Source organism: Aspergillus campestris, assembly GCF_002847485.1.
Source record: "Aspergillus campestris IBT 28561 chromosome Unknown P168scaffold_9, whole genome shotgun sequence".
NCBI lineage: Eukaryota > Fungi > Ascomycota > Eurotiomycetes > Eurotiales > Aspergillaceae > Aspergillus > Aspergillus campestris.
In genome coordinates this window covers 1119715-1144087 of record NW_020194344.1, presented here as the reverse complement: position 1 = coordinate 1144087, position 24373 = coordinate 1119715, and the positions used below count along the sequence as shown (strand labels likewise).

The 24373-nt window shown below is 54.3% G+C and overlaps 12 protein-coding genes and 1 non-coding gene across 13 annotated transcripts; 5 read left to right on the top strand and 8 right to left on the bottom strand.

The window, feature by feature from the left end:
• Nucleotides 1-990: 990 nt before the first annotated feature.
• nde1 (nuclear distribution protein NudE) lies at nt 991-2837 on the bottom strand (the record flags this gene model as incomplete). Its single annotated transcript, XM_024833665.1, has 2 exons — nt 991-2529; nt 2598-2837. The coding sequence occupies 2 exons, from the start codon at nt 2835-2837 to the stop codon at nt 991-993; spliced, it is 1779 nt and encodes a 592-aa protein (XP_024691344.1).
• A 113-nt stretch (nt 2838-2950) lies between these two features.
• P168DRAFT_190765 (uncharacterized protein) lies at nt 2951-3302 on the top strand. The gene has a single exon (XM_024833015.1). It carries the CDS (start codon nt 3064-3066, stop codon nt 3247-3249), a length of 186 nt encoding a protein of 61 aa, XP_024691343.1. The 5' UTR covers nt 2951-3063; the 3' UTR covers nt 3250-3302.
• A 521-nt stretch (nt 3303-3823) lies between these two features.
• On the top strand, nt 3824-5733 carry P168DRAFT_312035 (cysteine hydrolase family protein). Its single transcript, XM_024839545.1, has 4 exons — nt 3824-4295; nt 4393-4817; nt 4870-5001; nt 5053-5733. Exons 1-4 carry the CDS (start codon nt 4189-4191, stop codon nt 5556-5558), a joined length of 1170 nt encoding a protein of 389 aa, XP_024691342.1. The 5' UTR covers nt 3824-4188; the 3' UTR covers nt 5559-5733.
• A 205-nt stretch (nt 5734-5938) lies between these two features.
• P168DRAFT_272228 (TRAPP subunit TRS20) lies at nt 5939-6773 on the bottom strand. The gene is made up of 2 exons (XM_024835307.1): nt 6527-6773; nt 5939-6441 (listed from the first exon to the last, which is right to left on the bottom strand). Exons 1-2 carry the CDS (start codon nt 6715-6717, stop codon nt 6009-6011), a joined length of 624 nt encoding a protein of 207 aa, XP_024691341.1. The 5' UTR covers nt 6718-6773; the 3' UTR covers nt 5939-6008.
• A 161-nt stretch (nt 6774-6934) lies between these two features.
• On the top strand, nt 6935-8451 carry P168DRAFT_272225 (splicing regulator NSRP1-like domain-containing protein). The gene has a single exon (XM_024835306.1). It carries the CDS (start codon nt 6976-6978, stop codon nt 8374-8376), a length of 1401 nt encoding a protein of 466 aa, XP_024691340.1. The 5' UTR covers nt 6935-6975; the 3' UTR covers nt 8377-8451.
• A 98-nt stretch (nt 8452-8549) lies between these two features.
• On the bottom strand, nt 8550-10533 carry P168DRAFT_256389 (Zn(2+) transporter ZRT3). The gene is made up of 3 exons (XM_024834514.1): nt 10359-10533; nt 10125-10255; nt 8550-10072 (listed from the first exon to the last, which is right to left on the bottom strand). The coding sequence occupies exons 1-3, from the start codon at nt 10411-10413 to the stop codon at nt 8843-8845; spliced, it is 1416 nt and encodes a 471-aa protein (XP_024691339.1). The 5' UTR covers nt 10414-10533; the 3' UTR covers nt 8550-8842.
• A 548-nt stretch (nt 10534-11081) lies between these two features.
• Nucleotides 11082-12383, top strand: P168DRAFT_272221 (DNA/RNA non-specific endonuclease). Its single transcript, XM_024835305.1, has one exon. It carries the CDS (start codon nt 11186-11188, stop codon nt 12182-12184), a length of 999 nt encoding a protein of 332 aa, XP_024691338.1. The 5' UTR covers nt 11082-11185; the 3' UTR covers nt 12185-12383.
• P168DRAFT_256381 (putative RING finger domain protein) lies at nt 12373-14067 on the bottom strand. The gene is made up of 3 exons (XM_024834513.1): nt 13245-14067; nt 12915-13173; nt 12373-12851 (listed from the first exon to the last, which is right to left on the bottom strand). Exons 1-3 carry the CDS (start codon nt 13809-13811, stop codon nt 12523-12525), a joined length of 1155 nt encoding a protein of 384 aa, XP_024691337.1. The 5' UTR covers nt 13812-14067; the 3' UTR covers nt 12373-12522.
• Nucleotides 14068-14777: 710 nt separating this feature from the next.
• Nucleotides 14778-15081, top strand: P168DRAFT_320288 (uncharacterized protein; the record flags this gene model as incomplete). Its single annotated transcript, XM_024840353.1, has 2 exons — nt 14778-15020; nt 15070-15081. 2 exons carry the CDS (start codon nt 14778-14780, stop codon nt 15079-15081), a joined length of 255 nt encoding a protein of 84 aa, XP_024691336.1.
• A 1131-nt stretch (nt 15082-16212) lies between these two features.
• On the bottom strand, nt 16213-17721 carry P168DRAFT_283494 (alpha/beta-hydrolase; the record flags this gene model as incomplete). The annotated part of the gene is made up of 1 exon (XM_024836058.1): nt 16213-17721. One exon carries the CDS (start codon nt 17719-17721, stop codon nt 16213-16215), a length of 1509 nt encoding a protein of 502 aa, XP_024691335.1.
• A 447-nt stretch (nt 17722-18168) lies between these two features.
• Nucleotides 18169-20484, bottom strand: P168DRAFT_283493 (FAD-binding oxidoreductase; the record flags this gene model as incomplete). The annotated part of the gene is made up of 2 exons (XM_024836057.1): nt 18169-19665; nt 20164-20484. 2 exons carry the CDS (start codon nt 20482-20484, stop codon nt 18169-18171), a joined length of 1818 nt encoding a protein of 605 aa, XP_024691334.1.
• Nucleotides 20485-22408: 1924 nt separating this feature from the next.
• P168DRAFT_305987 (O-methyltransferase) lies at nt 22409-23525 on the bottom strand. Its single transcript, XM_024838980.1, has 3 exons — nt 22932-23525; nt 22598-22847; nt 22409-22541 (listed from the first exon to the last, which is right to left on the bottom strand). The coding sequence occupies exons 1-2, from the start codon at nt 23458-23460 to the stop codon at nt 22612-22614; spliced, it is 765 nt and encodes a 254-aa protein (XP_024691333.1). The 5' UTR covers nt 23461-23525; the 3' UTR covers nt 22409-22541; nt 22598-22611.
• Nucleotides 23526-24185: 660 nt separating this feature from the next.
• Nucleotides 24186-24259, bottom strand: P168DRAFT_t126. Its single transcript has one exon. It is a non-coding gene; the product is annotated as a tRNA-Val (tRNA).
• Nucleotides 24260-24373: the final 114 nt, after the last annotated feature.

The window sequence follows — 24373 nt, the reverse complement described above, 5'->3', positions numbered from 1 at the left end:
GACTTTATCATCAATAATTATATCCGAGGCTCTATATAATCACTGAATACTCGGCGTTTACTGTCCCATAATCAAACCGAGGCATACCCGATTATATATTTGTAGAGATACCCGGCCAATACCTATCTCGGAGGGCAATCACCAATCCCCGATCCTCGTGTATCTATCTATCTATCTATCTATTTATTTGGTTATTTATTTATTTGTTGACCTACCACCAATCTACTTATACATTCACAGCTTATAAAGATACCGTTCATAAGGATACTATTCATACCAATATTGAAAGATAGTTGGGTATTGTATTGTTCAAACGCCTCAGCTACCACAACAACATATTCCCCTACACATGGGAAATGATACAACCACTGAAAAAGAAAAGAAATAAAAAAGGCTGGGATACAGCTGGGACGTCGATAGGGTCCTGCACAACAACAAAGTGCAACAACCCCCGACATGGGGATATCAAATCGATGGCGCCACCGAAAAAAAAGAAGCAGACACAAAATCCTGAGCGAGCCAACTCCGCCTTGCCAGCCGAAACTGATGGTAGCAAAAGCAAAACAAAACCCGTGTGACGATCCGAGACCAGAGAGAGCAAAACCGCGAGGCAATACCTTATCAAACCGGAAGATGTCTAATGAAACCAGCCCAAACCGACACGCCCCCTGCCCGAAGAAATAACAGCTGGGATAGAGCGAGGTAGGCGTTGAGGAAACAAACAAGGTCTGGCCCAGATCGCGTGGATTACAAAAACGTGACAGGAGAAAGGAAAGGAATAGAGACGTAGAGAGAAAGGGGGATAGAGTATTGGCAAGTGAAATCATCAGTAGACTGGTACTGACACTTGCGGACGGGACATATACATCGTAAAGGCCAACATCCTCCGCATCGTCCCGGGCGGCACGTACGGGATATGGTGAAATTCAGAGGATGGAGGCGGGGAGAAGAAGAAGAAGGGGAAGGGAAGGAGAACCAGCGAGGACAACTTTAAAACGTCTCGCCCAGATCACTGGGGGTCGCTTTGTGATTGGAGGGTCCCATGTTTTCCCGACGATCGATTTCGCCACTCGTCCGGAGAGTACGAGGCGTGGGGATGGCCGACATGTTGCTGGGCGTCCGTTTCTTCACCCCGTTCGGGGTGGGGATGGATGGCAGACGGGTCTGGCGCGCCTCACTGATCTTCGCGCGCACGGACATGTGCATGGCGAGATCCTCATCCTCGTCGATGTGGGACATGCCGTTGACCGGGGCCCCCTGCGCGGAGGGGTTGCTGAGCGACGACCGCGGCCGCCGGCTTTCCGTGGTCGGGTTGGTCGAATAATGCCCGAGAGGCGTTTTGGTGCGACTCTGGCGACTTTCCGGCCGGGTCGACGAGGGGGCCACGCTCGGGTGGGTACTCTGGCTGAAGGAGCTGGAGAAACTCGTGCGGCTGCTCGGTCGGCTATCGCCCTGGGTCCGTTGGCTGAAGGAGGGACGGTGCGGGAGGTAGGACGGCACGCTGTCGCCATCCCGGAGCGACGAGCTGAAGCTGCTGCTACTCAGGCGTTGGCGGGCCTCGCCGCCGCGCGGGGTGATGGTCGACGCCATCGGGCTGCTGCCCAGGATCGATCCGGAACGCGACCCGGCGCGAGACGAGCCCCGGGACGGCGAGTCCGACGGGGGCGGCAGCTTCGACTTGGCGGACTGCACGCGTTCCTCGAGCTTCTGCATCTTGCCGATGAGGCCGCGGATCTGACAGAGGGAACCCGATTTGGGAAGCGCGGACGGTCGTTGGGCCGGGCCGTTGTTCGGCTTGGTCAAGCTGGGGCGGGAGGTCACCGACGGCGTGGACCAGCCATTGCTGTACGCCACGGATGTCGCACGGGAATGGGGTTGATACCGCTGGGTGCGGGGCCCGTGGAGGGAGCGGGTGCCGAACGATTCGGATCCTGAGGCCTTCTGGCGGGGGAACCCGGGGACGGCGTTGATGGACTTGCGCATGCTGCTCGTCTCCGACATGGGTGGGGAGGGGGGCGTCGCCGCGACCGAGGCCAGCGACGCTTTCATGGGGGGTGTATGGAACAAGGGCGAGGAGACGGTCGAGGTGGCCGGCGACCGATCGAAGATCTCCGGAGTCTGGGGGGTGGACGGCGTGCGGTGCAAGGGAGTCGGTTTCCTGCGTCGACCACCACCGTGCCATTCGGCATTCCGGAGCCTCTCCTGGACAATGTCGGTCTCGATCCTGACTTCGGAGAGTTCGTCGCGAAGACGTTGGTTTTCGATGCGCAGGGATTCGCGCTCTTTGTCGCCATTCTTGATCTCCTCCTCTAGCAGAACCCCCCTCTCGATAGCGATGTTGTACTTGGACTCCAGATCCTCCAGGGATGAAGTCGTATGGCGAGCCTGTCGTTCATAATCATCGTTGGTGACTTCAATATCGCGCAGCTTCAGCTGCAGAGAGCGGGTGGTGTCTCGTAGGGTAGTGATCTCTTTCTGTAGGGCATTCTGGGCGGCGCCGCCCTCGGACTTGGACTGCTTGTACTTGGTCTGCGGCGAGCGGGGGTGAGCTAAATTCCTCCAGCGGGGCCAGGGAGAGACCGATCGATATCACATACCTTCCACTCGTCGACCTCGTAAGTCAGCTTGTCCAGTCTCTCCTTCAACTTCCGCTCTCGCTTCTCCGAGGCCTCAATGTCCTTCTCCAGCTCCGTCTCCAGCTCGCGGCTGGAGGCCTGGAAATCGGCCAACTCGGACTCCAACTGCTCATACTGAGCTTTGTAGTGGGCGAGTTCATCCCGACCGGATCTGGATTCCTTGGGGTGCGAGGTGGAGGAAGAGACTTCCGCCGACGGCATGGTTCCTGGCCCAGCAGCCAACGCCAGGGGATAGGAGACTGCACGTTTTAGGGGAACCACGTGGGAGGGCAGAAGAGCGGAGGGGACGTCGATCCACGGAATCACAATCAACAGAATAGTCGAATGTTACCGACGGAAGGAACAGAAGGTGTCGAGATGGAGGTCATCCACGCCAGAGGGGGGTGGTTGGTGGTGACAACAACCGTGCGTGAACTGGTGGTGGTTGATGACGACGGGAAATGGGGGAGGGGCCGAGGCGGTGTCGCAGGGTCGGCGATTGCGACGGAACAAGGAAGGGAGAAAGGAAGAGAAAGAAAAGAAAGGGGAAAGAAATAAAGAAGAGGAAAAAGAGAAAAGAAGAGAAGAGAGTACACGGAGAGAGATACCCTCCGTGAGTGAGACTTACCGTTAAAACAAACCCTCACAGAGGGAAAAGGGAAGAGAAGAGGGAGAGAGAGAGAGAGAGAGAGAGAGAGGAGGAGTTGTTGTTGTTGATGTTGTTGCGTCTGGTTTGGTCCTCAGGCCCCGATCTGACTATTCCAGGGTGATTTCGTGCCAAGAGTTGCTATACTTAGTAGAGTTAGACGGTTTGAGGTATGAGATGTACTGTCAATACTCCTGTAATTTCATTCTCTCATCTTCAGGAGAAACTGATATTTATTCTATCATATATATTCCATAGTGTATTCAGACGAATATTCTAATATCTAATAATATCCCAAGCCAACAAGCAGTGTCCACGGGAGATGTGCAGGTGACAGTATACTTACCATACTATTCGTACTATACATACTCTATATTGCCACTACTCGGCTCTAAATCAAACTATTGACCGCCCTCGTACCCGTGCGTCTTCCCAGGCTCCAGTGTGAGTGACTCTTAGTTCTCTTGGTCCTTATCGGTCTCTCCCATAACTATCACCCTCTCACTCTCCTGTTGTTTGGTCTGGATCAGTTGATGATCCTGATTCACCCCTGGACACACCTTGGTTGGTTGTGTAAGTCTCCCTTTGAAACAAGCCTTGCGGTCTGGTGTCAGGCCTGCATGTTATTGTTTGTCTCCTCCACTTGCATTTCTTGGTTCCCTCTGGGCATCTACTCCGGTCTCCAAAGGGACCGCCTATGTCCACGCACACCCATCTCTGATCCAATCCCCTTTGCTTCCACGCACGATTTTATTTCACTTGTTTTAGATGTCCTTGATGTCCTTGATGCCCTTGATGCCCTTTCTCTGTTGATTCCTTTTTGACTCCCTCCTGTGGCTGTTCTCATGGATCTTTCACCCCTCCCATCATGCTGATGTCGCGCTCCAGCGTTCTACTGCTGATCCGCAGTCTAGATCGTCTGTTGCCATGACGGACCCCACCGATCTGAATCTCGACGCCCCGAGCGATCTCCAGGATATCCCGGAGATGTCCATGCAGTTGATTCCGCCTCCCGAAGGCACCTTTCCGGACAAGTGAGTCCACCGACGACCACCCCCGCCCCCCACCAAAACCCACTCCGCTCTCCGCCTCTGTCGCGACCACCAACTCACATGCGTATTTCGGTCGTAGGGCTTCCCTCCTCGCCGCCGTCCAGGCGCATGGCAAGGCGCATGGCTACAATGTCGTCGTCAAGTCGTCCAGTACCCCCACGGAAAAGAAACCGGGCCGCACGGCCAAGGTGTGGCTGCGGTGCGATCGCGGCGGCCACTATCGCCCGCGCAATGGCCTAACCGAGGAGACGAGAAAGCGCCGGCGGACGTCCCGGTTGATGGACTGCCCATTCATGCTTGTCGCCGCGGGCACCCCGGGTATCTGGACGCTGAGCGTGTTGAACCCGACGCACAATCATGGCCCGATGCTCGAGAAGCCTCGGCAAATGTCGCATCATAAGGTGCGCAAGGGCCAGATCGCGGCGCTCCCGTATGATTGGCCGCACGATGCGAGCCTAACGCCGTATACCACCGCGCTCGTCATCATTGACATGCAGAAAGACTGTGCGATCCCTGTACGGAGATTGGTGGGAGCCGTGACTGACAACTTCTGTAGTTTGCGTTCCTGGTGGATACATGGAGTTTCAGGGGTGTGACATTTCCCCCGCCCAAGCCCTGATCCCCAAGCTCCAACAAGTCTTAGATGTCTTTCGATCGTCGGGTTTCCCGGTGTATCACACTCGTGAAGGTGAGCGATCTAGCCGCGATTGGACCCACGCAGTCCACTAACATGCATCAGGTCATCGACCAGATCTCTCTACACTATCTAGTCGAGAGGCGTACCGATCCCAGAATAACTCCTCGAGACTCGGAATCGGCTCTCAGGGACCTCTCGGACGTCTACTGATCCGCGGGGAGATCGGCCACGACACGGTAGACGAGCTGTACCCGATCCCAGGAGAGCCTGTGATCGACAAACCCGGGCGGGGGGCCTTTGCGCACACGGATTTCGAACTACTCCTGCGAAACAAAGGAATCAAGAACCTAGTCCTGGCAGGCGTTACGACAGACGTCTGCGTGGCGACGACGATGCGGGAAGCCAACGACCGGGGATTCGACTGCGTCGTACTGGAGGATGGGACGGCAGCCAGCGAATCGTCTCTCCACGTCAGCACGCTGGAGGGGGTCAAGATGGAGGGAGGCATATTCGGGGCTGTGGCTAAGATCGAGGACCTGGTGGGCGCCGTCGAGAATTTCAAGGCGAATGCGGCGAAGAAGCTGACGCCGCAGATGACGGATGAATAGTAGGGTATGGATATGGGGTTGTGGATATGGAGCGAGGCGTTTGGCTTGATTATTACTATTATTATCTAGTTTTTTTTCTTGGTGATGGCTGTTTCTTTGTCTGGGACTGGAGACAAGTTGCTGTTTGCACGTTGAGCGTTGCGAGTTGGTTATATACAGGTAGTCAATATTGGACAATCTTTCTTATACTTACGTATCTAGTCATAAGATGAACGATATTATTCTGTACTAGACATGTCTAGTAATATAATCTAGCGACATAAATATGCTGATACCGATAGACAAAGAATAACCAAGCTATATATCTAACCGCCAGACCTGACAAGAACGCCGCGCTAGTCTCACATAGCAAGGAGAAAGAAGAACATCAACAAGATACACCACAAACCACAAACACAAACCACTCACAATCAGTACATCCCAAAAGAAAAAAAAGGGGGGAAAAAACGATTACAGCCATTTCTTCCCCGCAGCATTCACCCTCCCCCTAAAAACAGGACTCCGAATCTCCATCCCCTGCCTATAAAACGGGCTCATAACAGTCTTCACATAATTCTCATAAACCTCACTCATAAACTGGCGCACCGCCTCCTCCGTCTGCGGGGAGGTCGGGTTGGCCGCGATGGAGCTCGACGAGGTGCGCGAGGAGGACGCCGTCGCCGCGAAGGAGGAGCCCAGCAGCGACGACGCCCCGCTGCTGCTGCTGACGCTGCCGGTGCCAGGGGCGGCTGCTCCGGGTGCTCCTGTTGATGCTGCCGCGGCGGAGCCGGCTGTTGGGAGTTGCGGGGGTTGGTGGAGGAGGAGGAAGCGCGCGCCGGAGGGGGCCAGGAAGGCGGAGATGAATGCTGCTGCGGGTGGGTAGGTGTCGATGTGTTTGAGGTACCTTTTTTATCTGTCTTAGCTTTGTATCTTCTTATATATATATATATATATATGAGTATAAATAGGTAAAGAGAAAAGAGACGTACATATTCCCATTCATCCACTGCGCCTCCTCAACAATATCCAAACTAGAGTGGATAATAAACTGGTTCATGTACTGCGCGGTGTCAGGGAAGCGGAAGCGGGCAATGCCATCGCCGCCGCTTTTCGACGTGCCAAAGGCGATGTTGAACAGCGGAGCGTCGGTGGGAGAGAGGATAGTGAAGTAGTACGACATGGTTGTAGCCTGTCTGTCCTGTAGCGGAGCGTAGATAGATCGATATTGCGGCGTCAAGCGGAGGTCCAATGTTTAGCGGAGGAACAGCTGGGACGATGCGGAGATAGGAGTATACATCACGTGTGATAAGATAGAGCTTTACACGTGACACCGCCCCATCATCGGTCTCGATGAACGAACCCGTCCGCTTTCCATCACCCAAACTTGCATACTCGGTCCCGAAGCTATCCTTGGGCATTACTCCAGATTATAACGAAGATGCCCCCGAAATTATCCCTCGGACTGAACCTCCCCGGCAAAAAACCGCCCGGGGCGCGACCCCCGCCATCACTGGGCCAAAAGCGCAAGAAGACCATCTTCGACGACGACTCGGACGAAGACGCCGCAGCAGAGAGCAAAGGCAGCGGCGACAACGCAGTAGAGATCACCAGCATCGGGGGCCTAGAAGAGCCCATCCAACCCGCCCCATCAACCAAACCCTCATCCACAGCGCCTCCACCCGCAAAGCGCAAGATCCCATTCGGACAACAAGCAGCCGCCAAACCCAGCGCGAAGCCACTCACCAAGAGCTCCATCTTCGCCGACGATGACGAAGACGATAACAACAACAAAACCACAAGTGAACAACTCGACAAAGACAGCAACGTCCAATTCGGCCTAAACCCTAGCAAACCCAGCACAGCAGAATACACCAACCTCTCCGCCCTCCACAGCAGCCGCAAACACGCGCAACAAGCCGAAGACCTCGACCCCTCAATCTACTCCTACGACGCCGTCTACGACAGCCTCCAAGCCGCGAAGCCCCAAAAGAACAAGTCCAAGAAGAGCGGCGCCGAAGGCGAAGAAGAAGAAGTCCCACGCTACATGACCTCCCTCCTCCGCAGCGCCGAAGTGCGCAAGCGGGACCAGCTGCGCGCGCGGGACCGCATGTTAGCGAAGGAGCGCGAAGCCGAGGGCGACGAGTTCGCGGACAAGGAGAAGTTCGTGACGGCTGCTTACAAGGCGCAGCAGGAGGAGATGAGGCGGGTGGAGCAGGAGGAGGCGGAGAGGGAGCGGGCGGAGGCCGAGCGGCGGAAGAAGAACGGCGATGTGGGGATGTTGGGCTTTTATCGTGATGTGTTGTCGAGGGGTGAGGAGGAGCATGCTGCTGCGATGCGTGCGGCGGATGAGGCGGCTAAGAGGGTGAAGGAGGGGGTTGCTGGGACGGAGGAGGAGGAGAAGGAGAAAGAGGCAAGTAAGGAGAAGACGGAGGCGCAGGTCGCAGCTGAGTTGAACGCGCGTGGGGCTCGCGTCGCCGTCAACGATGAGGGTAGCGTGGTGGACAAGCGCCAGCTGCTCTCTGCGGGTCTCAACGTGGCGCCCAAGCCCAAGGCAGCGCCCTCGGCGGCACCGGGTGGTGGAGCTGCCCGCCCGGCAGCCAAGGTACGGGCTGACGGGGCGCCAACGTCTGGTCGTGCGGGCCAGCGCGCGCGCCAGACGGAGATGATCGCCGCGCAGCTGGAGAAGCAGGCGCAGGAGGAGGCGGCGGCCGAAGCGGCGAAGCAGAAGGAGCTGGAGGAGCGGAGTCGCAGTCGCAAGTCTGGTACCGATGTGTCGAGTGCGCGTGAGCGGTTCCTGGCGCGAAAGAAGGAGCGGGAGGCTGCTGCAAAGGGTAAATAAAGCTACAACTGTTGGTTTTTGTTCTGGATGTGGGTTAGGAGTTGCATTTATGGCGTTTGTACAGTATGGACTTGTATAGTTGTATCATATTATGAGATGCATGCCACTGAGTTAGGATTTTCAAGGACAGACGTCGGGTTGTACGATCGGTTACTTTCATGTATTCAACTGCTCACGAACTCAATGATCGTATTTACTATAGCTAGTGGTATAAAACCATATGCCCACCAGTAGGCAATAATTCCAAACCCAAACCCAGACTTGAAAAAAAGAAGAAAAGAAAGAAGAAGAACGTGTATGTCAGACCATTCATCACTCGTTACAAGATCAGACCGCAAACCAACTCCAAATGCAAGCCATTCCGGATGCCAGATCACGTTCACGGCGTACGATGCATGCTAAATATAGTCGTTCGGAGGAAGGCCTCGCAGGTGAATCAAATCGAACGCTAGGAAATAACAATCATTCATGCAGTCAAGGCGAAACTCAATCCCATCAGGCACATTCCACCGATCGCGAACCCGATGCACATTCCGCCGTGGTGGGTCAGTCCCAGCCCCTCGCTGAACAGCTGCAAGCCCACGGAGGTCATGACGCCGGCCGTGGCGGCGAACATGCCCCCGTACACGCCCCAGGAGGGGTCTGGTGCGGACTCCCCCGGCGCGGCTCGCTGGGTGGTCCAGATCCACAGGGCGGCCAAGCCGGCTCCGGCGGGCTGACTGATCCCGCCCAAAAGGCTGGACCAGAACATGGCCTTGCCGCGGGATTGGAGGGCCAGATAGAGGGGCAATGCCATGGCGAAGCCTTCGCTGATGTTGTGGATGAACAGGGCGAGGAAGACTGTAGCGCCGAGCTGCGGACTGGCGTGGTTAGTGGCGTAGGTGATGAAGCCTTCCGGCAGCTTGTGGAGCGCAATGGCTATTGAGGTCTGCAAGCCGATGGATAGGAAGGCGTTTTGCGGGACGTGGTGGTGGTGCTGAGCGGCCGCGGGGCCCGTCGACTTGGCGGCGAGGTCCGGGTCGGCTGTGCCGTCCAGCCCGATATGGGAGGAGGCCGACGAGCTGGGCTCCGGGGACACCCAGGTCAATGCGGGGATCTCGGCGTTGTGAGCGTCCAGTGGGGCGGCGACCGGTCGCGCCGGAAGACTGCGCGAGTGTATCACGGACGGACGGCCGTTCTCGACGTCCGCCGTATTATCCAGGAGCGTTTTGGCGCATTCATGGCCGCACGCCTGGGAGAAACCATAGCACGGGCCGTCCTCATCACAGTGGGCCTTGACCCCACCCACAAGGCCGCGGACTTGGCGCACAAGGCGCTTCCGCCAGGGTTCCTGACGGAAGGCTCCCGACGGCATCTCCTCGTGCGCGTGAGGCGGCGCGACGACCCCGGTGGTCGATTTCTGCGCGGGTGCGAGGAGGGGGGTGTGCTCGGAAGAGTGGGGTGTGTGGGGGTGGGGGTGGTGACCATGCCCGTGTGCGTGTCCGAGATCCTCGTTCGCGTGTGGCTCATGGGTATGGTCGCAATCGACGACGTGGGAGGGGATGTACCCATGAAGGAAGGCGGACAGGACGCGGATGATGACAACACCGGCGAGGAAGAGGCCGATCAGGAAGAAGGCGGCGGCGGAGGGGGAGAACCCCGCTCGAATCAGATATTTGTTGGAGGTGGGGAGCATGCTATAGAGCGAGGTAAAGAGCTGTCGACGGTCATTAGTTGAAATTCATGGCGATGCAGAGGACCATGCCTACCAGGACTCCGGCGCTCAGACAGAGAGAGGCCGATAGGAAGCCATTGTTGTTGACGATCTGAAAATTCTTCTGATGCGAAAAGTGGCGTAACAGCACATCGGCACAGACCAGAGAGGCACCCAAGACACAGGCTGTAGTTGGATGGTTTCGCATTAGTGACACATTCCTAGCACTGTTGGCTGATTGACCTCATTCTCGAGGCCCGAAGAGGCAAGTAAAGAGGATATCACTGACCGATGCCTGAGACGGCGCTCATGACCCAACCCCGAGTATCATTGCTGGGCGCCATGACGGGGTGGGTGGAACTACGCTGCGGAGACAGCTGGTGAGAGGATGGAGAAGGACAGAAAGAGGGGTGCAAGAGGAACGAGGGAGAAGTAAAAAGGAGGAGAAGAGAAGAGAAGTGGAAGTGAAGTCGAAGAAGAGCGAGCGTTGCCGCGTTGGGAGACGGAAGGACCTTGGGGATGATATCATGCGGGTCGGAGTCATCCAGCACACCGTTTACTACTATTTTAGAAATGATGTTTGTACAAAATGGATGTAAGGGATACTCGATATCTTAATAGCTGATAGTATCTACTATACCGTCAGTTATACTTGTCATTCTATATTATCGAGAATTGGAGAAATCGGTCTCGTGCATAACTGCCAACGGTGTGATTACATAATTATACATGTTATACTCCATTGTTCACTATTTGTTTACTCTAAACTTTGGAATTATAGATCTTGATATTTGATTCTACTGGAGGAATTTCTACCATATGATTGTGTAGTTCATAGCACACGAGGAGATCTTTAGATTCTTATCACTATCTACTTCTATCTACTCGTATGGTTGATAATGTAGAATCCTGTGTTCTCCGCCTCAGGCTTCACTGTCATCCGCATTTTCTTCCCCGAACTTTCTCCTCTTCACTCCGACTCTCCTCACTTCTTCTTCTTCTTCTTCCCCTCGTTCTCCTCCTCACCTTTCCCTTTCCTATTATCCTTCCTTTCTCTCTCTCCCCCTCTATTCTCTCTTCTTCTCCGGTTATACTCTATCTACCGACATCCTGTCCATGTCCAAAGCCACCGTCGCGGCTATCGCCGCCGCCAGTGCGGCTACGGGCGCCGGTCTGACTGCCCTACTCTACTCTCCCCGATCCCAGCAACAAGCTCAGAAACTGTCTCATCCTCCCCCTCCTCCACCTCCTTCGTCGGCGACAACCACGTCGAATGTGCCTGCGACCACACCGGCACCCCCCTCCCTTGCCTCCAAACCCCCCGGTGGCCCCGTCGACCCGCACGGCATTTACCAGTATGGCTTCCCGGGCCCCGTCGCCGACCTGCTGAGCTCGGCACCGCTCGCGGGCGCATATGACCGTCGCACGCGGAACCCCGCCTGGGTTGCAGAACACATCACGCCGGCCTCCCTGGCGCTCAAGAACGCGGATCGCAAGCATAGCACCTTCTTCGAGGACACGACCATCCCGCCGGCCTTCCGCGCCAAGCTGGCCGACTACTTCCGCTCGGGCTACGACCGGGGCCACCAGGTGCCCGCGGCGGACGCCAAGTGGTCGCAGCAGGCCATGGACGGCACCTTCGCGCTGTCCAACATGTGCCCGCAGGTGGGCGAGGGCTTCAACCGCGACTACTGGGCGCACTTCGAGGACTTCTGCCGCAACCTCGCCAAGCGCTACCCGTCGGTGCGCATCGTCACGGGCCCGCTGTACCTGCCGCACCGCGACCCCGACGGAAAGTGGCGCGTCTCCTACGAGATGATCGGGAACCCGCCCAACGTTGCCGTCCCCACCCACTTCTACAAGGTCATCTACGCCGAGGAGGGGCCCGCCGCCGCCGCCGGCAAGGTCGCCCTCGGCGCCTTTGTGCTCCCCAATGCCCGCATCTCCAACGACAGGCGTTTGTCCGAGTTCGAGGTCCCCGTCGAGGTCGTCGAGCGCGCTAGTGGCCTCGAGTTCGCCGCTCGCCTGGAACCCAGCCGGCGCAAGCGTCTGTGCCAGGAGATCAAGTGTGAGATTGTGGTGCGCGAATTCAACAACGCGGCTAAGCGGTCTTAAATGTGTTATATATGATGAGAGGACCTGGTTCTTGATGGGCGCCGATCGCCTGTGTATTTTTCTTTTTTCCTTCCTACTTCCCTTGGGTGTATCATGTTTATAGTCCAGGCGCTCTTCAGGCCGCACGTGCCGGTTTTTGTATTTACGAGCTTTGATCATAGACCGCCAGTGGCTGGAACGCCAGCGAGGGGCATACTAGCATTTTCAGCATTACAGACATAGATCTAAATAACCTCCAGCCTAAACTGTACACACGAAGTAAAAACATCCACAGACTCCGGACCCAACCAGCCAGATTTATAACACAGCCTAACTCCCAAGCAACCAATACATATATATCAACATTGAAACGCCACGCCCTTCTTGACCGCGACATTACCCCCACCACCTGCATAGCCCGTCCCCTCGCAGCTGATCTCCACCAGCCCAGGCTGGATCCCCTCCTTGTCCTTGCTCTTCTTCTTCTTCTTTTTGCTGCCGTCGGCCGCCTCTCCATTTGAGTCCCGCGGGGTGATATCCGTCTCGCAAACGTAGCAAAGAATCCGACCATGCAGCGCCGCCGTCTGCGCCTGCTCCTCCTTAGTCGCGTGGGGGTCGGGTGCGTCGTGTGGTGTCATGAATTTCGAGACGCAGGGCGAGCACATGACGTGGCCGCAGGGTTTGGTTACTGCAGACATAACGTTAGCACATCCTTCCACTACCAAGTCACAAGAATTGGGCGGATACATACAGAAAGCCTTGAGCCCGTTGGTCAGCGTCTTCTTACAGCTCGGACAGACCCGCGACGGGGACCCGTCCGAGGCCTTCTCCTCGGTGAAATGCACCTCGACGAGGGACTTGAGCGAGTAGCTGTGCTTGTTGTCGTCGGTCGACGCAGGACAGATAGGGTTCAGCTTGACGGCCTTGTTGGCTGCGATCTCGTTGGGGTCAGTGGAGGGCGTGAGCGAGGGAACCCAGAAGGAGGGCAGGGCCGATTTGCTCTCGTCCAGCTGTATGCATATTAGCCAACCTATCCATCCCTCATCGCATAAAACAACAGGAAGCAAAAGCTAAAGCTCACCTTCTCCTTCTTCAACTCCCTCGTCAACCGCTCCTGCTCCTCGCGCGCAACCCTTCTCATCTCCCCCTCATCCAATTCAAACACCTTCTTCCTCTTCCCCCCAACAACAACCTCCCTCTTCTTAAACGCCGCCAACGCCGCCTCCTCAGCCGCCCCATCATCCCCCGCCTTCCTCTTCTTATGATTCTCATTCTGCCGCGCCCCACCCAACCCCATACTTACGAGCTCAAACTCGCGCAACTCACGCTTCCTCGCCTCCTCCAGCGTATGCTCCTCATCCTCCGCAAGCCGCTGCTTCGCGTCCGCGCGCTCCTTCTCCAACCGCTTAATCTCCTGACGCTGAGCGAGAAGGTCACTGATGGCGCATTCGCGGCAGAAGAGGTCGCCGTTGGTGGCGCAGGCGACGACGGGGGCGCGCGCGGGGCGCAGGCAGAGGCGACACGAGCCGAAGGGGAGGAACGAGTCGCGGCCGATGACGCCGCGCTGGGTGCCCCATGTTGAGCGGAGGAGGCCTCGTTCGTAGGAGGTGAAGTGGGGGAGGGAGGTGTTGCGTTTGGAGTGGGCCATTTTGGTATGTTTTTATTCTTCCTGGCGGTTCTGGTGGGTTGCGATAGTGGGAGGAGGTGTTGGGTGAAGCTGAGGTGGGTTACGCTCGCATCGGGGCCGGAGGTGCTGCGGAGGTGCAGATTGGGGGGTAAACGTTATCAATGGACTGGATGGCGGGGTATTGGTAGTATGTTTGATTTTGGACAACTAGAAGTGAGCTATTGATCGACCTTATGAGAAGAAGGCAGGAATGTGAGGGAAGATGATGCTGGTGAGCTGCAAATTGTTTGATCTGAAGTTGAATTATGCAATGAAGCATCATTTGGTGAACCATATGACTAAGCATATATATACTCATAAATCATGTGATAGCCACGATGTATAAAATGTACTTCTTGGCTGATGGCAAAGCTGTAAGGTTTGAGCTAACATGAGGACCAATACTTGAAAAGGCAACTGCAAATTGCTAATTGCATGTTGATCATCTAGGCGCTGCTTGAATGAAGCGGTCCAAACTCGAACAAACCGCCAACATTGATGATATATGCGTTGCAAGAGTATTCACAGACCCTCGGACCCTCCACAAGTCGGAGATAGGGCTCGCGAAGCCCAATCATGCCCTAACAACTTTCGTGCCTGACCGGTAATGGCCACTCATAGATGATCGTCATTACCAGAACGGTAGGATGGCGACTAATTATACTTCAATTCTGAAAGTACCGATTATTCTTTCATTTGGCGCTTTGCTGTGCTCGAGACACCAAGACTTGAATCCTTCAGAAGAGGGGTAGAATGTATATATAAATATGTCCTTTACACCGGTCTCAAACAGCAAAGCAAAGCAGAGTCCGATTACTTTTCATTGCGCTTGTTGCCTGGTTGAGCCTTCTTTATACCTATCTTGCCCCCCTACGCTTACCACTACGCCGAAGCTTTTGAGTTCTATATACACCGTCAAAGTTTATACATTAAGTCACAAGATTGAAAATGGTTGTCGTTATTGCCGGGGACTCAGACCTCAATGGCGAGTACCACAAGGTGCCTAGAGGAAGTTTTGAGATGCAGGAGGACATGGCGATGACATTCCGTGGCTACCACTGCGATATCGTCGACAGCGACGGCAACGCTGTTCCAGGCGGACAGCTGACCCGGAAAGATGGATTGACGAGAAGGATTCTCAAGGCTGGCTACCGATGCCACATCCTGAGCGGAAGGGTGACGTTCAAGAGGGTGAGATAGGCGGGTCCGCATTCAGGTAAGAACCAGCCTTACAAGAAAGTTCTTTTATTAGCGAGCTCCAGATTATTGAGAGCGCTGTGCTGTTCAAAATGCCTCGTCTAATAACAGACTCTGGTAGATACGGGACCATATGGTATACAAAGGGCTCCTTGTTTCTCGTTGTCTTTCCACCGCTTGCTCGTCTCTATGCTAGACAGACGATCGTCGACTATATAACGCACTGTCGCTGATAAGGGTACATGGATATAGCGGGCCTGTCGTTTGATATACTTCTGAAACTTATGAGCCCAGACTCATGTGCTGCAGAAGAGTGGACTGGTGGTCAATTACAAGATAGCAGAAGCATTGAAATTGTATATATATATACTATATCTCAAGATCTAAACCATTCTTAACTGTTTTCCGCATCATCCCTAGGAGATCATATCCCATCGTAGGGGGATCCCAGAGTATTCCCTCTTATCTAAAACCAACCAACATCTCCAATACTTGGAATATTTGCCGCCAGCATCTGTGTCATGAAATACGTAGCATCTCAACCTAACGTCTAGAACAGCGCGTAGTCTGGCCAATGGTGAAGTGAATTCGTACGTGATTTTTGGTCCTTTCACAAGCGAACAAGTGGGACATTGCAAAGCGAACAGTGCAACTCGACTGTTGGGTACTGGCAAAGAGGATGAAGGCCTAGACCTCAGGTGAAATCAATCCAATGATTCTTCTAAGCCCAGCCCCAGTAAACGCAGTACGGGAGTCCACTTCAGCCATGCCAGCTTTTTAAACGCCCTCTTCTTTGAATAGAGGCTCTATATATTAGTGACAGAAGTCCAGCTCATGTCCAATTTGCAATGAGCTGTCTGACTGTGCGTGGAGGGGAACACATAAATACCAAAGACTTCAAGCGGTGTACACTCTGTCTCGCTTGGCGGATCAGTTTAGCTGGGTAAATTGATTCCTGGTTTCGAGACACAAGGGGCCACCATACGTATTCCTGCTCCTTTGTACACATCCCTTGATATGGACAAATAACATGTCTGGGGATAGTAATATTAGTAACTTAACCCACCATGGAACACTATGTGTATGAAAGCCACATGATTATAATAGGTCTAACATGTCATTATATCTGCACGGTACATCATTTTCATCAATGCAATCCCACCTCTCCATGCCATTCCATGCCATACTAAGACTGCAAAACAGTCCCACTCCTCGGCACCTTCAAACCAATCAAATAATCATCAATAGCATCCCTCGTATCCCCCTTATGGAAGTAACTCAAATGGCCACTCCCATTCCTCGCAACCAACACAGCATTACGATCCCCCAACTGTCGCTTCACAGAAAGAGCCCACTGGAACGGCGTCTCAGGATCATAAAGCGCATTCGTCAAGAGAACAGGCGTATCAAGCGTCCTACCCGCAAAAGTAGACGTCAAATCACGCGGAGGGTTCGTGACAGGCGCAGGCCAATGGAGACACTTCGCCTGGAGGTACCAGAATTCGCCCTGGCCGCGGGTGTGCGGAGTCATGACCTCGCCAGCGAGAACCTTGAAGAAGAAGTCGTCCGCGGACCAGTGCGCGCGCTGCCAGTCCTGGCAGATGATGGAGACGTAGCTGAAGTCAGAGTTGGATTGTTCGCTGTAGACGGGGTAGGAGAAGGAGCTTGAGTCGTTGTGGAACATGGCGTCGCGTAGGGCGGCCGACGCGGCCGCCCAGCCGGAGCCGTACTCTGGGGTGTCGTCGTATGGGAAGATGAGGGCTGCTTGGAGGGTGCGGAGGAGCTCGTGGCCGGTGACGTTGGAGCGGCAGGGGTAGTTGTCGAAGGAGACATCGGAGCAGTCGGGGGCGAAGATGGGGGTGCGGTTGGCGCGGTCGATGAAGGCGTCGAACTTGGTGGGGAGCTGGGTGGTGTTGTGCAGTGCGCAGGACCGGTCGGTGGCGCACCAGTGGAAGAACCGGCCCAGGGTCACTTCGTAGCCGAGGGCTTCTGACTCCCAGGCGAAGATCTCGGGCTGGGAGTGGTCGAGGACGCCGTCAAGGACGGCGGCGCGGACGTTGTCGGGGAAGAGTTCGAGGTACTGGGAGCCGAGCTGGGTGCCGTACGAGAAGCCGAGATAGGTAAGCTTTTCGTCTCCGAGGGCGACGCGGACGGCTTCGAAGTCTTTGGCTACGCTCGCTGTGTCGACGAAGTTGAGGAGTTCGCCGCTTTTTTCAGCGCAGCTCTGGCCCATGGCGCTGTACGCTTGGGTCATTTCGTGGTATTGGGCGGGCGTGCGCGGGAATTCGGGGACACGGACGTTCCAGGCATGGGGATCGCATTGGATGGGGGTGCTCTGGCCTGTGCCGCGCGGGTCCAGGGCGACGATGTCGAAATACTGGTGGAGTTTGCTGTCTTCCCAGATTTCCGAGCTTGTCATCAGGTCGGTGGTTGCTGCATTGCCGGGTCCGCCTGGGTTGAACAGGAGATAACCGATGCGCTGCGATTTGTTGGCCGCTGGCATCATTGCCATCCCTAGATTGATTTTCCGCCCATGGGGGTTGGCCCAGTCCAGTGGGACTGTGTGGTTGGCGCATTGAAATTGGTCTGAGGGGCTCTCAGGGCAGCTGGTCCATTGGATTGAGGGGGTGACTGAACCGACAGCCCCAACAGCCCCAACAGCGCTCGCCAGAGCGAGAAGTCTGAGGCTGACCATATCGCAAACAAGGGTTAGTATAGGATAGGGGGTGTTTGTGTTTCAAGAGCCGCGAGGCTCTCTTGACCGACAACTGCGTTGAGTGGGGTATTTAAGTATTACTTAGATTCGTAAGCTTGAGGAGCCTGTCCACTATCATGATGACATGATGAACAGGGGGAAGGGTGGAACCTACGGGGTACGGAGTAGGGAAGGCTTATAAGCAAGTCGCCGATCAATCGTCGTGGAAATTACTGAATAGGAAATCAATAGACGGACGCAAACACCTTACTTACGTTGCTAGGCCGACGTGGTCCTCTATGAGCCCTCGTAGGTAAAACCCCCAGGTAGAGCTCATAAAGCCAAACTCGGCTGCCCCCAAAAAAAATATAGTCAGGCTCTATGCCTATTGACTATGATGCATTAGTCTATATACATTCGACGGATCTATTTACAACAAGACCGGACCTAAGACGAGTTGGGATCGCGCTCGTTTATCCTCTTCCAAGGCGTTTCTCTATGATGCATGTACTCTTTACTTTGAATCGCCTTTCGGATCCCATACATGCCACCAAAAGGCCACTGGGACCGCATCCAGTTACCCCACGATGAGTTGCTCTCCTGACGGGTCCGCTGCGTATCGATCTTGACCTTATCATAGACACTGGGCAGGCTGGTGGCCGAGTATTTCTCCCGCAGCGCGTCGTACCACGGGCGATCGAACATGCTCCAAAACTCGTTCTCCGGGTAGTAGGTGTGAGCGTAGAGCCATTTCATGCCCCCGTGGCTCCGGATCTGATGCTCGAGCTCACGGTTGGCAGAGATGAAGGTGGCGGGATCCGTCGGACCCCAGCCCCAGAGCCCGACGTTGAGCATAGGCTTCGGGCTGCCGTCGGCCTCGACTTCGCCCGTGTGGGGGTGCATCGTGGGCGGGGGCGTCTGGCGCAGCGGGCACAGCCACAGAGGCCAGATGCCAAAGGAGTCGGTGGCCTTGTTGATAAACTGCTCGGCCGTCGAGTAGGGGAACGCCAGGTCCTGCACGATGTAGCGGCTGGATTCTCCGCTGGCGTGGAGCGCCTTGTACAGCATGCGCGTGTGCAAGAAGTCGTCGAGCCACCACCGGGTATACCGGTTAAACGGGAATTTGAAGTAGTCAAAGGCGGACGCGCCAACCCAGAAGCCGCCTCGGTCATAGCGGAAGAGGTACTCGGCCAGCGGGATGAATTCAGTGACGGGGGAAGGGCTGGCATTGGTTCTGTCCTTGACGTGGAGATAGAACCACGGATCCCAGGGATCGCTGAAGGTCTGCAGAGTGGTGTTGTCGGGCTTCTCGTTGGTCATCTCCCCCGTGACCACCACACCGTGCTCTTTTGAGAAAAGCATCCCGTCCACATAATCGTACGCATCATTGGTCGTCTCCGTCTGGATATCCTTGATCGCCTCAGCCACACTGCCCTTCCGATGGTAGGTCGCCTTGACGTATTTCTTGGCCTCGATCAACTGCAGCTCCACCATGGTAGTGATCCCCAAGCTGCCCACGGCACCGGCGGCGCCGTAGAAGAGATCGGAGTTCTCCGTCGGGGACGCCCGGGTGATTTCGCCATTCGCCAGAATCATCTCCACAGAGTTGATCGTATCATTGAAGAACCCGTGGCGGAACGAGCTGCTTTCCCCCGCCGTGCCAGCGTACCCGCCGCCGACAGTGATGCCGGGGAACTCCATGACCACAGGGGGCACCAGCCCGTACTTCAGCGTGGACGCGACTAGGCGGTCCATAGGGACATTAGGCTCGACCAGTGCGGTCCGCGCCTTTGCATTGACCTCTAGGACATTGGCCAGCTTGCTGATGTCGAGCGCGTGCCCCGGGCGACGCGGTCGAGTGCTGTTGGTGGAGCCATGAGAAATCCGAAAAGGCTCCTTGCGGTCATAGAATTGTCGGACTTTGGCAGCGATTTGGCCAACAGCCTGTCGGTGTTGGGCTAACATCCCGACCGTTCTCCAGGACAAAGTAAGAGAGTGATCTGGGGAAGAATAACCAGCATGGAGAGAACCTGTTAAGAAAATCCACCCCAGCCGACTGGAGAACTCGAGAGACTTTTTCTGATTGGTGGATTGGGAGAGATCGACACCAGCCTACTTAGGCAATCCACTGCAGCCACGTGACTAGTCCGATCCGGTTAGACCACGACAGACGCGCATTCCCGTGACTTTCCCAACATTGGTGGATTCCTCTGCAACGAATCAATAGTTCTGTGGACATGACACTTTTGATCGGACATGGCTCTTGGCAAGAATCTCACGCTGTCCCCACCTGTGTGATTCCTTTGCAGGCGAACTGTGATCGATCGGTTCGGTGGCGGTGGAGGAAACTCCCCTTTACGAGCCTCTTGGCTAGATGTGAGGCATATAGTCCGACCATTGGACTGATTGGTACAAATGTTTCGGGAAGGCCCGAAGGCTAACAAAGGATTCGACGAGGATATACCCTCGGGCGAGAACGTAGATGACGACGACAGGCGCGTGGATAGCGACCTGGGCCCACCGCGGAAACAGGGTCGCAATCTCAATGATTGTGGTCGCCTCTTTCTGGAAGAGGAACTGGGCTGCGGCGGGTGCCACTCGCTGGCCAATGGCCCATGCGAAGAGGTACAGAAGAAGCAATCCGAGAAGGGTGAGACTGGCAGTGGTCCACAGGACCCGCTCGACGGTGGTGGGAAAGACAAGGATCCATCCCACCAGGTGCATCCCGAAGTAAGCCAATTCGAACAAGATCCCGTACAGCATTTGGGGCGTGGTGATACCTTTGGGGGCGTTGTTTGGCTATTTTCGAAACGCCATGTGGAATCCGGGCTTGATCTGGTATTGGTGTTGAACACTGCGCCCACTCCAAACCAGAATGGCGTAGTCAGGCTCTTCGGATCTGGAGGGGGCTGTACCGCACCCAGCCAAGCTCTAGGGCTGGAGATCTGGGCATCTGACTGCTGTCTTGCGAGAATCTCAGATATGAGGCTCGTTGTTTGGATATCAATTGGTACCTCGAACGTCCTGCGGCTTGTCGAACCAAAAGAAAAACGTGTGGAGCGTGCACAAGATGAACGCCACGGTCGTCAGCTCGAAAGTCGTGAGCCCAATGCCTTGAATCCACCGGCCAACGCACTGCACCGAGAACCAGATTATTTGCACCAGGGTAGCTGCGCGAGCAAACCCATCGTTCCGGTCTTTATCATCGACCATGGCCAAGGTGATGTCCGGCATTGGGAAATGCTGACGCTCGACCAGCCAAGCTAGCTGATAACTGGTCACCGCGAGCGGCTCGTCGAGGTCCGGCGCCTTGATCCTGATTCCACCCATATCGGCGAGAAATGCGTGGCGCCTGGACCAACGAGCCCCGTGACCGAGCTGCGAAAATGTTTCCACTGACTGTTTTGCCGACTCCCACTGCTCCGCGGCGATGGCAACCATGACTTCGGGGAAGAGGATGGTGAACAGTTGCCAGTGTAGTTTGTATTTGAGGTATCCAAAGCGCCCGGTGATGGAGGTGGGGATGTTGAGACAGAGACATGACCAACTGCACAGAAAGATGGTACAGACGCAGCTCCAGACGATGTCAAGAGTGCCTCTGGTGTCGGATCCGGAGACCCATCCCCAGATGAAGTTTTGATCCGCACTGGCGTTTCCTGATGCCATTGCTCTGATCTATTGCTGCTATGGAGCTCACGCATGCTACTTGAACCTGTCTTATACCTACCTAGATACGAAACCTACCTATATACGAAAGACCGTGTTAGGCGGCATCATTATAATTGAAGTCAACAACCTCGTTGGACAAGATGCTGTTCCTCTTAAGCCTCACTTATGAGAAGTAACAGTTCGGAGAGGTCACTGGATCCACCCATCGTAATGAGGTTACACAGAAGAAAAAGAAAGGAGAGAGTTCAGCGATAATCAGGCAAAGGGAAACGAGGTGGCGTTGATAGCTAGGTTGGGCTTGGTGAGATCAATCGGGGAGGCGACGACCTCGACGAGCATCCTCCTCCGAAGCATTGCGCGGCGTTGTTAGATAATAAGGCCATTATATAAAAAGAGCTGTTAGTTGGATGGGAGAGTCTATGGAGGATATGAGGCCGAATTTCCATATCAGATACCCAAGATGGCATGCGCTGTGTTTGCTTCAAGTCGTAGATAATGGAGCATTTATTATCACGCTACAGGTGAATGTTTTGAGGGAAAATGCCTTGCAACAATTATCATCCTGTGATAAACTTCACCGTGAAATGTATAGCATGAATGGATAGACGATCCACCATGGGGGGTGTTTATGTGTACTACAAAAAGATCAAATAATTTTCTATCTATGCGTGGAAGATGTTCGATAATTTACTCGTTGTCAATCGATTCCTTCTATGTCTGATCATGGCAAGGAATAGGGCTCGAGATATAGAGCCGTGCTAATATGTGTAGTCACAGGCTCAATATACTAATTGTTATCATGCTGGAGCCCTTTGTTCCTTACATGTTAACTTGCCGGTTTGCTGACGAATGGCCCTCTATTGTACTCCTTCCTGGTAGGGGATATCTCATAGAGCCCCCCCTAAGCTAGAGTATGATCTAGAGTATGATTCACTAAGTGAAAAAATATATATAATAGAATAAAACAAAAGATAAGCCAACAAACAAACAATAGACCTACTTACCATAGGGGTAACATATATCACAGCCAATGGCCTAAAGGTAATCGAAAAATACCTTTTTTCGTCTGCTATATATTCCAAAGATTGGTCCAAGTCATAAGAAACAACACAGTCAGACGAGCGTAGAATATAATGATCAGTCTGTTTGGTCTGTATTCACTCGTCAAGCTGTTGACAGACTTCAGACAATAGAAGGGTGTACCAACCCTATGTTCGAAAGTCAAGAATCTTGAAAATGCTTCTCCGAAGCCAAATCAGGCAAATACACGCTCATCTCAAAACCATTGGAAAAAGGGAGGGTCATATTGCGGAAGCCATTATCCGGATCTCTCATATACGCCAACAGGTCAGCGTATCCCGCCGCCGCGGAGACGGTATTATCAGTAAGAACGACGGCGCCGGGTCGAAAATGGGGGAGAACCGTCTTGAGGGTAGGGAGGGAAATAGCAGCCCAGACTGATTCAATCCAAGTTAGTCCTACACAAACCAATTATATCTACGGACAGAAGCCCGGAAGACAAGACTGGAATCATCACTCACTATCCAAAAGAAGCAGATCCACCTGCGGCATATTCACCTTCAGCGTCTCGAGAATATTCCCCTCTCGCAGATCAATCTGTCCCTCCACGTCCTCTCCACACTGCGCCCAATACCCCCTAGCAACCTTCGCTTTCTCGCTCTCATTCTCCGTCGCAATGACCACCCCAGTCTTGCGCGTGCGCGCCTTATTCTGGGCAACCGCAAGCGCCAGGTAGATAGTGGAGACGCCGAAACTGGTCCCAGCCTCGACGATATTTGTTGCCCCCATAGCGGTAATCAACTGATAGACGAATTGGCACTTGTCTTCGTCGAGGGCGATGAACTTGTCGCGCATCATGTTGTCGAATTCTGCTTTCGCATTACCGCTGGGTGACTTGTCCTCGAGGTCGCCGATGACTGTTGACGAGATGACCTTCTTGGTTTGGGAAATTGCAAACTCTTGGTCCGCGGACTGCTTGTGCAGCTGGGTGAGGAGATCCTGGACATGCTGCGGGGCTTGGATGGGCGATGGGGATACTGGAGGCGACATAGTGGCGAGTTGAACGCGGAGGTGCGAAATTGCTGGGTTTGGAGAGTGCTGTAATGAGAGTTGGGTGCGGTGGGCTATGCGAACTCGATTTGTTTTGAGCGCGTCAATGTTTATATAGAAGTAGTGGCATGTTTGTATACGATGCATGACTCACTGGTGGGTTGATTGTTCCGGGGTGTTGGGACGGCCTAGTCCGGGGTAGAACCCCGCAGCCCTTCCTAATTGGGTGTGCAGAAATGACCTCGTATATCATTGGAAAGGGCTGTACCAGGCATTTTGGCGGAACTATAAATTAACATGTTGTCATGACAATAAGTATATAATGAGATCACTCTTCATTTCCTTGAACAAGCAGAAAATCCATGGTGAAGCATCACATCAGTACGGCGACATAGGTCTGGAGCAACAGGTCGCCAGCCCTGACGGGCATGCAATTGAGCATCCATAAGTTACTACTGCTATGGCCCTTTAGGTACTGCAGGAGCCCCTCAGCATGCTAGGCACCAATTCTTCAAAGATGACGCAGAGTCATCATTGGCCATATCTCATATGCTAAAATGCATGTTACCAATCAGCGCGGCATAACCCCAGCCAACGGATATCCGGATACGAGGACGTAGTGCGCAGCAAGGAAAAAGAATAAAGGAAAGGGCAAAGAAGGCAGAAGGAGCAGAAAGAATAGAAGAGGTGTCGTCAGCCGGAATGGCCAAAAACAAAAAAATAAGTGACCAGTGCCAGGTTCGAACTGGCGACCTTTTCGGTGTTAACGAAACGATATGACCAACTAATCCAACCGGCCAACTCTTGAATATGAAGTTATTGTGTCTCGTAGTAAACTTATATTTCCCCCTGCTACATGCGAGTCTAGTGACGCCGCGGGGTAGGGAATGGTTGCACAGCACACCCCAGGGCT